Below are 15,492 nucleotides of genomic sequence, written 5' to 3' on the forward strand. Positions count from 1 at the left end.
CACCTTACTGGTAAACTATGTATGACGTCACCAGACAACCAATGCGACCTTTGGCGTCCTACTTGCATGTGTATTTGATGTTATTATTCAAAAATGACTAGACTATCCATCCCCACCTAACCTAATCAGAGGTTTAAGAATATACATTTTAATCAACCGTGACTGTAATTATTATTTTGTAATAAGTGCAAAGTATATCAGCAGCCCAACTGTCGTACAACAATTTAAGCAGAATCGTACATCTGGCAGCAGGCAAGCTGACCTTATAAGGACCTCCCCCCAGCCCAAAGGACAGTTCAACTCAGGCTTCCTGTGCTAACACTTTGAACTAGCTCCAGCACTTGTGCAATATCCGACTTCACTGTCTCGTATCTATCAACTCAACCATGAATATTTGTGAACTTTGCAAGGCACCTAAACTAGGGCCATTCCACCTGTGCCAGGCAAAATGTGGTGAATGTAGAATAGCCTTCACCGCCAATCCTCGGCATCAGTGCGTTATTTACTGTGTGCAATGTTCTGAGATATCTCGTGGACATTATGATAAGATTTGTCCCTCGTGCTCCAAAGTGATTTGTGCTACCCGTAAGTATCATTGTTTTTATAACATCTGTTAGGAGTCATAGTATATGTTTAGATACTATAGAAAATTGTTCAATAGCAGCTAAATTTATATGTGAATTAGTATTTGCAGTTGGCTGTAGAGCTATACATCTATGCAGCATTCCATAAAAATATATATATGTATAACTATATATATTAATTAAAATCTACAGGTGGCCACCCCGATGCATGTCCATTTTACATGTATCTAGATGACCCCGAGTCTTATACTAGTTCTGATTCAGAGTACTCAGAAGCATCATCGCACCAAAGCGTCCAATATGAAAGTAAGTCAATTACACTATTCTGCAATACCATCCCCAATTCTTGTCAGATATATTTATAAAAATATCTAATTTATCATCGTTAATTATTCACATGATCATTTGTATGATTTTAGGCTCGCCAACTCAGCAGGTAGTGGAGGAATATCTTCGCGGAGGAGGAGGGGGAGTGCCTAGCACTAGTCAAGCTCATACACCGCCATTAGAAGATAGTAGCAGGAACAGTCCAAATCGTAAGTATCATCCTCAATGATTATTCCCATAACTTTACATTATTTATTTTTATGAACATTCCTATAATAAATTTATATTATTTTTTATTAAAAATCTCAATTCTTTTTACTCTAGGTAGCCATCTAGAGGGTGATGATGACGATTCCCTGCATCTGGTTTGGGAAGCAGATTCAGATATGGAAGCCAGCCAGCCTATCGCTAATTCTCCGCCACCACCTCAGGAACAGCAGCAGCAGGTAGATGTTTTACTGCCTCCTCCTCAACCCGAAGTGCTTGAAGTGATAAATAATTTCAATGGAGGGTACATACGCCATTCATATAGCATCCCAGATCTTGCCCAAGGAGATCCTGCCCATTATTTGACTATATATCGTGATTATTTTATTCAGCAAATAGAATCCTTGTTTGATGCCGTTCATCCCAATTTCCCTCCTGCCCTCTTGATATACCCGGATTTTACATTTAATTTACAACGGCTTAATCAAGAAAATGAACCTGATTTTGAGGGAGAATTACCTATAAGGGCAGAGCAACGCACTGTATCTAGGCATGAGGCTAGTGTTGTCGTAGACCAATGGATTGCTGAATTGGATAATAAGCTAGAAGAGTTCTTTGCCGAGACAGAAGGTTCTAGTCTAGGTATACAGAGCATTTCTGGATTTTATATCAATTCTATAGCTGTTCAGCATCCCATCCGTCTAGGAGAATACGTACCTTATCCAGATAAATTACGTGGTCGACATTATGTTTTCAATCCTAAAGGGGAGCAAAATATATGTTTGATCCAATGTTTAGCTGCATATATATGTCTAGCTCAGGGGATAACATTAGGTAATATCCGCAGATGTTCCAAGTCAGCCAGGTGGTGTCTTAGATTTGTCCGTTGGAGTGAGGATATTGAAATTCCCATAACATATGATAATATAAATAAAATTGAAAGTATAAATAAATTAAGTATATTTATTTATGTGCTTACGCGTGAAGATAACCGGTACTACATTAGCTTAGCTAGAAAAGGTAGGGAACATTCTGCACCTAAAGTACCATTGCTCATGCTAGAGGATCAGCATCTTGTGCTCATTAAAGATTTCAATCAATATGTTCGCAACATGCGCAACAATACATATAATATTCCTAACAATCATATTTTTTGTCATTCATGCTTAATTCATTTGTCATCTGATGCTATGCGGGATCATGAAGAGTCATGTGAAGTTAAACAAACATTGAAATTTTACCCTGAAGGTCATAAAATCAAATTCCAAAATTACGGTCGTACTTATGGACCGTCTCACACGGCATATTATGATTTCGAGTGCTTGTTGGACCCCTCCAATCCCCAAGGTATGATCGAGAAGCGTCACAAAGCTGTGGCATATGCTTTTATCATCATCAACAGGGAATTGGAGGTAGTGGATAAATTAACGTATATGGGGGATGACCCTGTGAATCATTTCATTGATACTTTGGAGAAAGCATGGAAGAGAATCAAATCTACCATGCCTAAATACAAAATATCTATGACACGTGAGCATTGGCAAGCCTATAGTCGTCAGACCACATGTGAAATGTGTTATAGTCCATTTAAATCAGCTATGGACAAGCACCGTCATCATGATCATGCTATTGAATTTAATAATTATCTAGCTGCCTATTGCTAAAGGTGCAACATGTTATGCAGAAACTCATATAAATATTTATACACATTCTCTCACAATGCTGCTTATGACCTCGGGGTAATTTTAAATGAATTGTCTAACGTCCCTAACCGTGAAATTGACATTGCCTCCAAAGATGGATTTAAGTTCATGAAAGTAGATATCGGTAAACTTCGGTTTATGGATAGTCTGGCTTTGCTAAATGGTGGGCTGGAAAAACTAGCTAAAGAACATATTAAGGAAGGTAAACCCACCACTTACACCTCAGTTATGCTAGATGACGTCCCTGTAGCTGCCCACCATTTATTAAAGACAGGCAAACAGGTCTTCTGTTATGACTATATTTCATCTTTGGAGAAATTAAATGAACCGGCTCTTCCTCCTCCCGAAGCCTTTTTCAATAGTTTAAAGCACGAGGCCATAAGCGAGGCCGATTATACACAGGCTAAAGAAGTCTTTAGATTAGCGGAATGCAAGACCATTGGGGATTACTTAAAGGTCTATTTGAAAGTAGATACTGGACTATTGTGTGATGTGTTTACTGTATGGCGCAAGACCATGCTTGAGCTGTACAAGTTAGACATTACACACTATGTCTCGTTATCTAGTTTTGCATGGGACGCTTTCTTGTTTAAGAGTCAAGTTGTCTTGGACTCTATTTCTGATCCCCATTTGTACGATGTATTGCGCAGGAATCTAAGAGGCGGATTTACCTCTGTTGTGCGGCAACACACAAGTGTACAAAATGAGCATACGGGTGCTGATCCTTCTAGCACCAATAAATATATTCTGTATTTGGATTTTAATGGCTTATACGCCACCTGTATGACAGAACTGCTTCCTCAAGGTGGGATCCGTAAATTATCTGCTGCCGAATGCAATGATTGGCTCCAACAAGGATTGGAAAATATTACATGTGATGGGGATAAAGGGTATTGGGTCATGTGTGATACCAAGCATGTCGCACCTGAGGTGGCTCGATACACCGATGACTTACCTTTAACCCTGTCACATGCTAATATTTCTACTGATCTTCTCTCCGATTATAGCAAACATATTTTAAATACCGAAGATCGCAAACTCCCCAAGAAAAACAATAAATTAATTGCCTCACATCTCCCTCAAAAAGATTACTTGGTGAGTTTAGATTTGCTTCAGATGATGATGAAATTGGGATTGGAAGTAGCTAAGGTAAATGCAGTTTATGAATTCCAACAGAGCAAGTACCTTAAGGAATTTGTCGAAACAAATGCTCGTGAACGTGCAAATACACCTTGCGCTATTAAGGGTAAAGCTTTCAAGCTGGTATCAAATGCAATTTACGGCAAGAGTTTGACGAATGTGAGTAAATATGGCGATCAGCATTATTTAGTTACATCACGAGACAAATTCCAAAAGCATGCACGCAATCCGTTCTTCAAACGGAGCATTTTGTTAAGTGAAGATAGAGTCATTTGCACAGTTAAGAAACAATCACTTAAAGTCAATACACCAACTTATTTGGGGTTCCAGATCTTGCAAATAGCTAAGAGGATCCTATATGATTTTTGGTACAATACTGTCAAAGCTCATTATGGAGACAAAGCTAAATTGCTGTATACGGATACAGATTCGTATTTGATTGAATTAAGCTGTCCAAATGCTTTTGAGGAATTAAATAAACTGCCTTTATCTCCGCATATGGATTTCAGCAATTTCCCTCCTGAAAATCCCTATTTCGATGACTCTCGCAAAGGTCAACTAGGTTTGTTAAAATCGGAAGTTGGAGCCAAAATTATCAAAGAACTCATTGCATTGAAGCCTAAAATGTACTCAATTCTCACTCAAGATCAGGTTCAGATCTGTCGTTGTAAAGGAATTCCCACTTATCATCAGTCTAAACTCACTCATGCTGCTTTCCAAAGTGCTTTAGAGTTAAATATTGGGCAGAGGTTCCAATCCAGATCTATTAGGAATGTTAAAGGCCGTATGTGTACCTGTCTCACTACAAAACGTGGATTGTCCGCCTTTGACGATAAACGTTATGTACTGAGTCCTACACAGTCTTTGGCGTATGGACACCCCGATATACCTCAAGCAGAAATTCATGAAGAAGAGAATGAGGAGGAGGAGGAGGATGTACCTGCACCTGCTGCTGCTGCACGTCCTGTGAGACGTGGATTCCATCCCATATTCAATATGTGGGGAAAACGCGATGCACTGGTGAACAAGACGTATCCTCACAATTAGTGACTGAAGAAATTGGTGATGGAACATTGCAACCTCCCCTAACCTGACATTGATGTTTGAAAATTGCTACCTCCCCTAACCTGAGATTGATGTTTGACAATTGCTACCTCCCCTAACCTGAGATTGATGTTTGACAATTGCTACCTCCCCTAACCTGACATTGATGTTTGAAAATTGCTACCTCCCCTAACCTATCATTGATGTTTGACAATTGCTACCTCCCCTAACCTGTCATTGATGTTTGAAAATTGCTACCTCCCCTAACCTGTCATTGATGTTTGAAAAATTGCGGGGCCCCTGACTCATCACTGATGTTCTGAAAATGCAGTCTCCCCTAACCTATGTTGAAAATGTTCTGTTGTATATCTATGTTGAAAATGTTCTGTTGTACATAAAAAAAATAAAAGTTTGTGAAATGTATACTTTGATGTTTTTATAAAACCGTGCCCCCCTAACCTATGTTTTGAAAATGTTCTATGCAAAAATAAAAATATGAAATGTATGCTTTGATGTATAAATATAATAACCTTATCATTTCTTATGTCAGTACAAACTCAACACGAGACATGGATAGTTCACCTATCACTGAAGATCAACTCGATATTTTCAATGAACCTAGCAGAATAATCATTGCAGGATTTTCCAATGGCGGAAAATCTCATTTGTGCACTAAACTCGTACAAAAATACCATCTGCAATTCTCCAGTATTATTATATGTGGCGGCAGTTACAGAGCATTGCTAGACGATTCAGTAATTAACAAGAAAATAATTGCTCAACCTGAAATTATTAACCCTTTAGATGAACGTACAGATGATTCGCCTATTTTAATTATTATCGATGACTTGTTCATCGAATCTGCCAATTCCAAAATTGTGTCTGATATCTTCACTAAAGGCAGACATCTTGCTATTTCGTGCATATTCATTACCCAAAATATATTTTTCTCTGGGAAATATGCTAGAAGTATCAGTTTAAACGCCTCCCATTTCATATTAGTGAAATCTAGAGATTTAGCTCAAATTGAGACTTAAGGACGGCAGTTATTTGGAAAACAAGATTCTAAAAAGCTTTTGGATATCTACAAGAAAGCCATCAGTAAACCTTATGGATATTTATTGGTGGATTTAGGAGTGAAAACCCCTGAACGCATTACCTTCCGTAGCAATATTGTTGGTGAGCATCCATACGAAATTGTTTATCAATGGTGAATGTACTAAACAACAACCACAAGGGGAGGTTAGGGGGGTTGGGTGTATAGGATGTGTCCCCCACAACAACAACAACAACAACAACAAGGGGAGGTTAGGGGGGTTGGTATATCGGTTGTATAAAACAGCTAAAACCATACAATCCGATATCACTTTATTAGAAGATGGAGCACGTACTAGATAAAATTTATTATAACCCCGCATCCACAGGAGGGTTAGGGGGGGTCAATAGGTTGTATAAAGCAGCTAAAACCCTAAAGCCAGATATTACTTTATCAGATGTCAAAGAATACTTGAAATCGTCTAAAGCTTACACTTTGCACGCATTAAAACCTCGCAAATTTCAACGAAGAAAGGTGCTGAGTCCTAAACCCCGTATATATTTAGCTTGTGATTTAGCAGAAATGGGATTATTGGCCAAATACAATGATGATATTAAATACATTCTCGTCTGTGTCGATATTTTTTCACGGTATGCGCAAGTCGCACCTCTGAAACGCAAAGATGGACAGACTGTGAGTAAGGCTCTGAAAAACATATTGGAATCCTCATATTTCCAAGGAATACGTAAAATAAATACAGATCGAGGAGGTGAATTTTATAATTCTCATATGCAACGAATGCTTGCAGCTAAAAATATTAAACTGTATAGCGTATTTTCTCAAGAAACAAAAGCCGCCATCGCTGAACGCTTTATACGTACCATGAAAACTAAGATTTATAAATATATGACTGCGCACAATACCTCGAGATATCTGCCCATATTGTCTGATATCATAAAGGCGTATAACACAGCACCCCACCGAGGGTTAGGTGGTCGGACTCCAGTTGACGTTCATGCTTTATCTCGTCCACAAGATATAAAGAAACAGTTCAATCTCATGTATAAAAGTAAGGACAAACCTACAGCAGGTCTTAGTTCGCTACTAGCTGTCGGGGACACAGTTCGCATTACTCTCTCCAACAGAATTTCGACATTCAAGAAAGGTTTTGCTAGACAAAACACGGAAGAAATTTTCAGAATTATTCGTATAGATAAAAGCCAGCCTATCCCATTATATTTTTTACAAGATTTGAATAACAAGCCCATTGACGGAGGGTTTTATAAGGAAGAATTAACCCTAACCCATTTACCAGCTGCATTTAATATTGAGAAGGTCCTACGCAAACGTACATTACCCAATAATAAATTACAGTATAAAGTAAGGTACGAAGGCTACGATTCTTCATTTGATCAGTGGATTGATGCTGATGATTTGTTGAAGATATGAAGAAGCCATTAGTATACAAGTACAAAGACTTGGTGACCTTGCTGAGCAAACTCAATTCCTCAGCCAGGAAAAAATTGATTGTTCAGTTTAAAAAACCACATATTCATTGCTTGTCAGAGATTTTCAACAATTTTCTGAAAAATAGGCTTCCGGTTAAGAAGAAAGTTATAGTCAAATTGAAGAAATACAGAGACACCTTGCATTCGCTGGCTTGCAAGAAACCCTCAATTTCAAACAAAAAGCGTATTTTATTAACTCGTAAAGGAGGCAGTATCCTCGGTATATTATTACCCATAGCTGCTAGTTTAATTTCCAGGCTATTTAATAAATAAAAAATGAAAGAATATTATCTAGTACCTCGCAAATCCATCGATGAGGGACCGGCTAAAGTAGTAGTAGTTAAAAAAGCAGAAGTAACGCCATCACTAGCTCCAACACCAGCAGCAAGTACTCCAGTAGCATCAGTTTCAGTACGAGCTAATCCTTCAATAGTACATTTGGTACATTTAAAATTGAAAGCTAAAGATCATGATTATGCTACTTCGCTGTTGAATTATTTTGATGAAAGCAAGATGGTGCAATGGGACGTCAATGGGAATCTGCAAATGCCAGCGACTGGAATAAACATAATTGATGATATTTTAACTAAAATGACAATTCACCGCTCTGTATTCCCACGAGAAAAATTACCGCTGGTTAAATTATTCATCTCTTTAACCTCAACTCCACGAGAAATGTTTAGGAATACAGAATCTCGTAAACAAGTATTTAATGATGACGTGGTACTAAGAAGAAAACGGGTGTATGCTCCTACTACAGCTGCTGGAGAAACTAAACGCCCTAAAGTTGGCGGAGGAGCACCATGGTTAGCTTACTAAAGGTGAGTGTTTAAATAGATGTTCTGTTTTGTTTTTAGTTCATTCATTCTTAGTCCAGCAATGGATTCCCACGTTATTTACGCTACTAGTGTTTCTAATACAGATTTATTTCCTAATAATGTACCTAGTGCTTTTGAAAATAGACTGTATAATCAACTCGTGCTGGATTCTAGACGTTCCTACGAAATGTGTCTCCAGAATATATTATTGCCTTCGTCATATTACATAATAAGATCGGATGATCTGGAAAGTTATATCCGCGTGAGAATTATGTACCTAGATGCTAAAGGAATTAGTTACAAACATTCCAAATTTCTACCGAAAACTAATATTTTAGCTGGTGGCATAAAGGAAATTATATACGCCATCAATAATGAAATTACCCATATATTTTCACAGAACGATTTGAGTTTTGTGTCTGATGTCTATAAGACGCATTTCCCAAGATATGCTGATGCATATATTAAATATGGAACGATTTCCAATAGAGTAAAGTTCAATACCGCGAGCAGCGATGAGAATGTATTGTATTATGACGATAATCGAGCAATATGCAGGATTTCCCTATCTTTTGGGGCGAGTATTGGCAAGGTTTTAGGAACTGAACAGCATAAAAATTATGATATATACGTACACAAGAATTATTTGGATGAAACACCCATATCCGACACGTGCCCCTACCCTCCACAACCCAGGGGCATGATGGATTACTTGTGTGTTTATTGCGATAAAATTGCTCCTACGATGTACGGAAATTTATTAGTGAATATATTGGACGTAGTGTCTTTGCAGGGTTGAGAAAGCACGAATAGGAAACTATATAAACCTCTAAATACAAATGTACTGGATAGTATAAGTATTGCAGTGACAGATCCTAATGGGACTCCTATTTATTTTGATAAACGAGGAAGCACAACAGCTGTTTTACATATACGACCCCGAATTGGGTCTATATAATAAGGTCATTACAGTTCCGAGCCTCATTACTCATCTGCAAGCTACAAAATGCGCGTCAATTTCATCCCTCCGTCTGTAGACGAAATATTATTCTTAATTAGTCCACCTGCCTCATATAAAGGAGGTGGGCTGAGTGATATTAGAATATTCAATAGGAGTCATATAAGAGGAGGTGGTATATTCAGTTTCCTCACTGGTTTAGCCCGTAAAGCAGCGCCATTTTTAATGAGAACCCTCGCTCCTGCCGTCTTAAGTATGGGTCAGAATGTATTGCAAGACATGCAAACAGGCGAACATTCCTTTAAAAAGTCAATGAAGAAGCATGGGATCGAGTCATTGAAGGGAGTTGGCCGTCAGATTTTAGGTGGTGGTAAAAGGCGGAAAAAGTCTAAAAGAAAGGCTAAGGCCACCAAATTAGCACTTATTCGCAGTTTCACAAAACAGAATAAGAAGAATAAGAGATATAATGACGTGTTTGCATAAATTACAATTCATTCCTCTCATAGCATCCAGCATGAATACTACTACTACACTAGGAGCGGGGCTACAATCCCCTTTGGAAAGTTACACAGTGGCTGTAACAGATGGATTTCCCAAACTAAATTCAGCACGTATGATTGAGTCCACTATAGCCAGCAGGAAAAATATCGATATTTTACCTGTTAATTTAGGAATTAATAAATTTAAGGACTCGTATATCGAATTTAGAATCCCTGGCATACCTGGTCATTTCCTGGATATGTCATCACTAGCCCTAGAAGTGGGCATAGAATTAACAGAAGCTGACGCCGCAATAGATTCGGGCAAAAAAGCGACTGTAGCCAATGGATTATCACAAACACTTTTTAAAACAGTGGTGGTGTATTTAAACGAACAAGTAGTTGAAAGTAATTCTTTATTTTCTTATTGGGCGTATATAAAGCTGCTAACGACTCTTTCCAGAAGTAAAATTGATGGTTTTAAGCATCTAGCTCATTTTTATAAAGAAGAGGCGCTAACGATACCCAATAAAATTGATACGCAGTATTTTGCTACGACCACGATAGATCAGCATGAGAAAATGGCTAATATGAAAGAACACGGCATTTATACGTGCTTTAAATTACTGCTGGATATTGCATCTATTAGCGAATATTTACTGGATAACGTAGATGTAAGAATACGTTTAGAGTTAAATAGTGATAAATGGGTTATTGGCAGTGATACAGCAACTGCTAATTATAAATATAATATAAATATGGCCCGCTTATGGATAGATAGATTAACCCCATTCCCTTCTGGGCTACTAGCTATTAACAGAGCACTCGCCCAAAATAATGGAGCAGTAACGTATATATTTGATAAGACCCTATTTAAAACCTATATTCTAGGGCAGGGCCAAAAATCACTAACTATGGACCAACCCTGGGGTGGAGTAATCCCTGAGAAGTTATACATGGCCATTATTGATATGGAAGCCATTTCTGGAGATTATACCTTAAACCCATTATATTTCAACAATTCCGCCTTGAGCAACGTATATATCTCGGTGAACGGCACGAGCTTATTTAATATCGCGTGTGATTTCCCCCATAAATGTTCGAAATTATATTATACGGTCCTGAATGCTGTAGGATTTAATGTAGATAATATTTTGTCCTACGAATCGTTCGTTAAAGGACAAACTCTGCTGGTCTTTAATTTATTACCAGAAGAAATAAAGGACACAGTTTCCTTGGAAGCGACAGGGAATTTAAGAATTACATTGGAATTTAATACAGCCATAGTGGGAAATAAAGTCATACTGCTGTTTGGTCCTACTACTGGGGTTATGAAAATTAATTCTGACCGACGTATTATTTGTGAAACGAGAGCCTAAGAAACATGAATTGTTTAGAAATAAACAATGGGTTGAAAAATATATATTTAGGGGAAGAAGCCATATATATCGGATGTTATTTAGCGAACGATGTAGGGAGAATCTTCAAGAAATTGAATAAAGAGCCAGTGGTATTTATTTTAAATACTTTAGATGAGAAATCTCCTGCAACGATGATGGGTCATTGGATGACTGTGTATGTACACAATAAACCTTCAGGAGCCATTATCGCCCTGTTGGACAGTTTTGGGGTGAAGATGGAATTCCATTCACGTTATTTACAAGAATTCCTCTCTTATTTTGAAGATTACAGAGTTTACATGTTCACACAACGCATACAGAGCATGGACTCCTATTATTGTGGAGCCTATGCCATGTTTTTCGTCTATCAATTATGCAACTTTAACTTGAGAGCTGCACTACATAAATTTGAAACTTTATTTGAATATGGGGAATATGATATGAACGATAGGAAGATAATACAATTTGCTTATTCTAATTTTGCAATGCCTAACTGCAAAAAGACATTTTGCATAGATGGAGAGGATAAATGTCTATCGCTGTGTAATGACTCCTCATATTACTAAGCTGTAAGTATATTTCTAGATGTTTGCTATATATTGTCTTTCATATTATTGCTGATTTATTATTATTATTATTATTATTATTATTATTCTGTGTTGCTAATATGGTTTCTATTTATTCTTCTTCCAGATTTGATGTGGCAGAGGAACAGGTCTCACAAAAATATTACAAGGATCTGGGATTGCTATGACCAACATCTGAAATATTATGCTTGTTCCCCATTACAATTTTACTGTTAAGACTAGAATGTAAACTTTTATTACCAATAAAATAATAGAAACCTATACAATGTATATTCTTAAACCTCTGATTAGGTTAGGTGGGGATGGTTACTGTAGTCATTTTTGAATAATAATAACATTAAATACACATGCCAGTAGGACGCCAAAGGTCGCATTGGTTGTCTGGTGACGTCATACATAGTTTACCAGTAAGGTGCAGTAATACCTTCACACCTATATGCTAATGTCCATCAATACATTATCCCTATACCTGAGTTTGCTTTTCACGATGTCACTGAATAGGAATAAATTGGATAAGTTTTATATTTAGGAAAAGACCTGGGTAAATACAGGTAGCAGGGGACGAACTTGAAAATACATATAACTTCTTGCAGTGCTGCTCCCCTTTGTTTCATATGAATGGATTTCATTCCTATGCTCAATACACGATCCTTGGCCAGACATGATATTTCAGTAAACTGACTTATTCAGGGAAGATGAAGACTGGCCAGCTGATGACGTCATTGACCATTAGCGATGCCTGTGCATGGGTCACTGGGGCAACAGAATTTGGGTACGCCAGAAGCCAGCCTTTTAATCCTACCCCCAGGCAAATTGAAGTCTGGCTGGCAGATGACGTCATTGCCCATTGGCCATGCCTGTGCATGGGCCACTGGGGTAACGAAATTTGGGTACGCCAGAGACCGGCATATTAATCCCCTTGAACGAAATTTTCAGGGGCGAGGAGAATCTCACGGAGGTAACGAAAAATACATGGGCCAAAGACGTGCATGCTGAAAAAAGTTTGCAAAACCCAGGGGCCAAAGACGCGCATGCTGAAAAAAGTTCGTAAAATCCAGGTGGACAAAGACTCGCATGCTGAAAAAAGTTCGTAAAACCCAGGGCCAAAGACGTGCATGGGAAAAAAAAAACAAAATTGCACGTCATTGGCGTACTTTGTTCGTAAAACCTAGTACGCCAATGACGTGCATGGGGGAAAAAAAACAAAATTGCACGTCATTGGCGTACTTTGTTCGTAAAACCCAGTACGCCAATGACGTGCATGGGAAAAAAAACAAAATTGCACGTCATTGGCGTACTTGGTTCGTAAAACCCAGTACGCCAATGACGTGCATGGGAAAAAAACAAAATTGCACGTCATTGGCGTACTTTACACTACTCACTGTGTGCCACCAACACCGTGTGCCACCAACACCGTGTGCCACCAACACCGTGTGCCACCAACACCGTGTGCCACCAACACCGTGTGCCACCAACACCGTGTGTCACCAACACCGTGTGCCACCAACACCGTGTGCCACCAACACCGTGTGCCACCACCACCGTGTGCCACCAACACCGTGTGCCACCGCCACCCTGTGCCACCAACACCGTGTGCCACCAACACCGTGTGCCACCAACACCGTGTGCCACCAACACCGTGTGCCACCAACACCGTGTGTCACCAACACCGTGTGCCACCAACACCGTGTGCCACCAACACCGTGTGCCACCAACACCGTGTGCCACCAACACCGTGTGCCACCAACACCGTGTGCCACCAACACCGTGTGTCACCAACACCGTGTGCCACCAACACCGTGTGCCACCAACACCGTGCAGCGCCACCCAGTGCTCAGCGCGGGCCAATTCCTCCCTCGTGTGTGGGAACCCTCACTCGCCACCCAGCTGTGTTAACGCTACGGGCGACCCCGTGCTGTATGATACGTCGCACCAACCACCTGGTTTATCCCTGCATGTCTCGCTTGTAACCACGTGCTGTCTAAGGTCCTTGTGAGAGTCGACGCCGCCACCCTGTGTGTCATCATTACTCGCATGTAACCACGTGCTGTCTAAGGTTCTTGTGAGAGTCTACGCCGCCACCTTGTGTCTCATCATTACTCGGAAGTGTAATGATGACACACAGATAGGTACACATGGTCAACGTTGACGCTGGTAGACGTGGTCAACGTTGACGCTGGTAGACGTGGTCAACGTCGACGCTGGTAGACGTGGTCAACGTCGACGCTGGTAGACACGGTCGACGCAGATAGACACGGTCGACGCAGATAGACACGGTTGACGCAGGTAGACACGGTCGACGCAGATAGACACGGTCGACGCAGATAGACACGGTCGACGCAGATAGACACGGTCGACGCAGATAGACACGGTCGACGCAGATAGACACGGTCGACGCAGATAGACACGGTCGACGCAGGTAGACACGGTCGACGCAGATAGACACGGTCGACGCAGATAGACACGGTCGACGCAGATAGACACGGTCGACGCAGATAGACACGGTCGACGCAGGTAGACACGGTCGACGCAGATAGACACGGTCGACGCAGATAGACACGGTCGACGCAGATAGACACGGTCGACGCAGATAGACGCGGTTGACGCAGGTAGACACGGTCGACGCAGATAGACACGGTCGACGCAGATAGACACGGTTGACGCAGGTAGACACGGTCGACGCAGATAGACACGGTCGACGCAGGTAGACACGGTCGACGCAGGTAGACACGGTCGACGCAGGTAGACACGGTCGACGCAGGTAGACACGGTCGACGCAGGTAGACACGGTCGACGCAGGTAGACACGGTCGACGCAGATAGACACGGTCGACGCAGGTAGACACGGTCGACGTTGCAACAGGTGAACCACTAAAGTATTCACGAGTCAATAGTTTGTTCAATAATGAAGAGATTTGGAACCTCGTGTGTGTTCAGATGGATTTGATCATGGTTACCTGCGGTATACCTGGCGTATACTCTTAGTATACCTGGTGTATACCTGAAGTAGGTTCTGGAAAGTCTACTGCCCCAAAACCCGGTCTGGGGCCAGGCTCGTCGTGTGATTACTTGATCAATCAAGGCTGTTGCTTGGAGCTGCCTGGAGGCCCTCGTATCCATTATAACCCGGCTGGTCCGCCACTTCCTGCCTGGCTTTCTCCTGAATCTCTTCATGTAAATGTTGAGGATCTGCAAATTTCCTTCACTATATTCCAGAATTAGTTAGTTACATTTTAAATTATGTGCATCATACTGATTTGCTACTTAAAATTAAGTCTTATGATGTCTCCTATGTTTAATAGTGTATTTCTTAATATTGGTAAAATATAAGGAATTAATTTTACAGTATAATTAACTTCCTCGGGAAGGAAAATATTGAGGGCCTGTCCGGGAGTTGAACCCGGGACCTCCTGCACCCAAAGCAGGAATCATACCACTAGACCAACAGGCCGTGGATATTTGAGTTTAGTTACGTTATTTAAATAACCTTTTTAGAATTAAACATGTTTATTGAAAATTACCAGAGCCTGTCCGGGATTCGAGCCCGGGATGCGAGTATTTAAAGCAGGCAATTTTTTTCTTGAGCAAAGCATAGTTTTCAACATGCGATCAATCAACTGGTAAACATTGCACACTTCCTTGTCGTTTGTAGTGAATCTGCCTTCCTGTATCCTCAATTTAATTACCTGTTCCTACACTGTT

At 40.2% G+C, this 15,492-nt stretch overlaps 1 protein-coding gene and 1 non-coding gene across 2 annotated transcripts; one reads left to right on the top strand and one right to left on the bottom strand.

Moving 5' to 3' along the window:
- Window positions 1-2,791: 2,791 nt before the first annotated feature.
- On the top strand, window positions 2,792-5,008 carry LOC138356475 (uncharacterized). The gene has a single exon (XM_069312653.1). The coding sequence runs from the start codon at window positions 2,792-2,794 to the stop codon at window positions 5,006-5,008; it is 2,217 nt and encodes a 738-aa protein (XP_069168754.1).
- Window positions 5,009-15,169: 10,161 nt separating this feature from the next.
- On the bottom strand, window positions 15,170-15,241 carry TRNAP-UGG (transfer RNA proline (anticodon UGG)). The gene has a single exon. It is a non-coding gene; the product is annotated as a tRNA-Pro (tRNA).
- Window positions 15,242-15,492: the final 251 nt, after the last annotated feature.

Source organism: Procambarus clarkii, chromosome 1, assembly GCF_040958095.1.
Source record: "Procambarus clarkii isolate CNS0578487 chromosome 1, FALCON_Pclarkii_2.0, whole genome shotgun sequence".
Classification (NCBI taxonomy): Eukaryota; Metazoa; Arthropoda; class Malacostraca; order Decapoda; family Cambaridae; genus Procambarus; species Procambarus clarkii.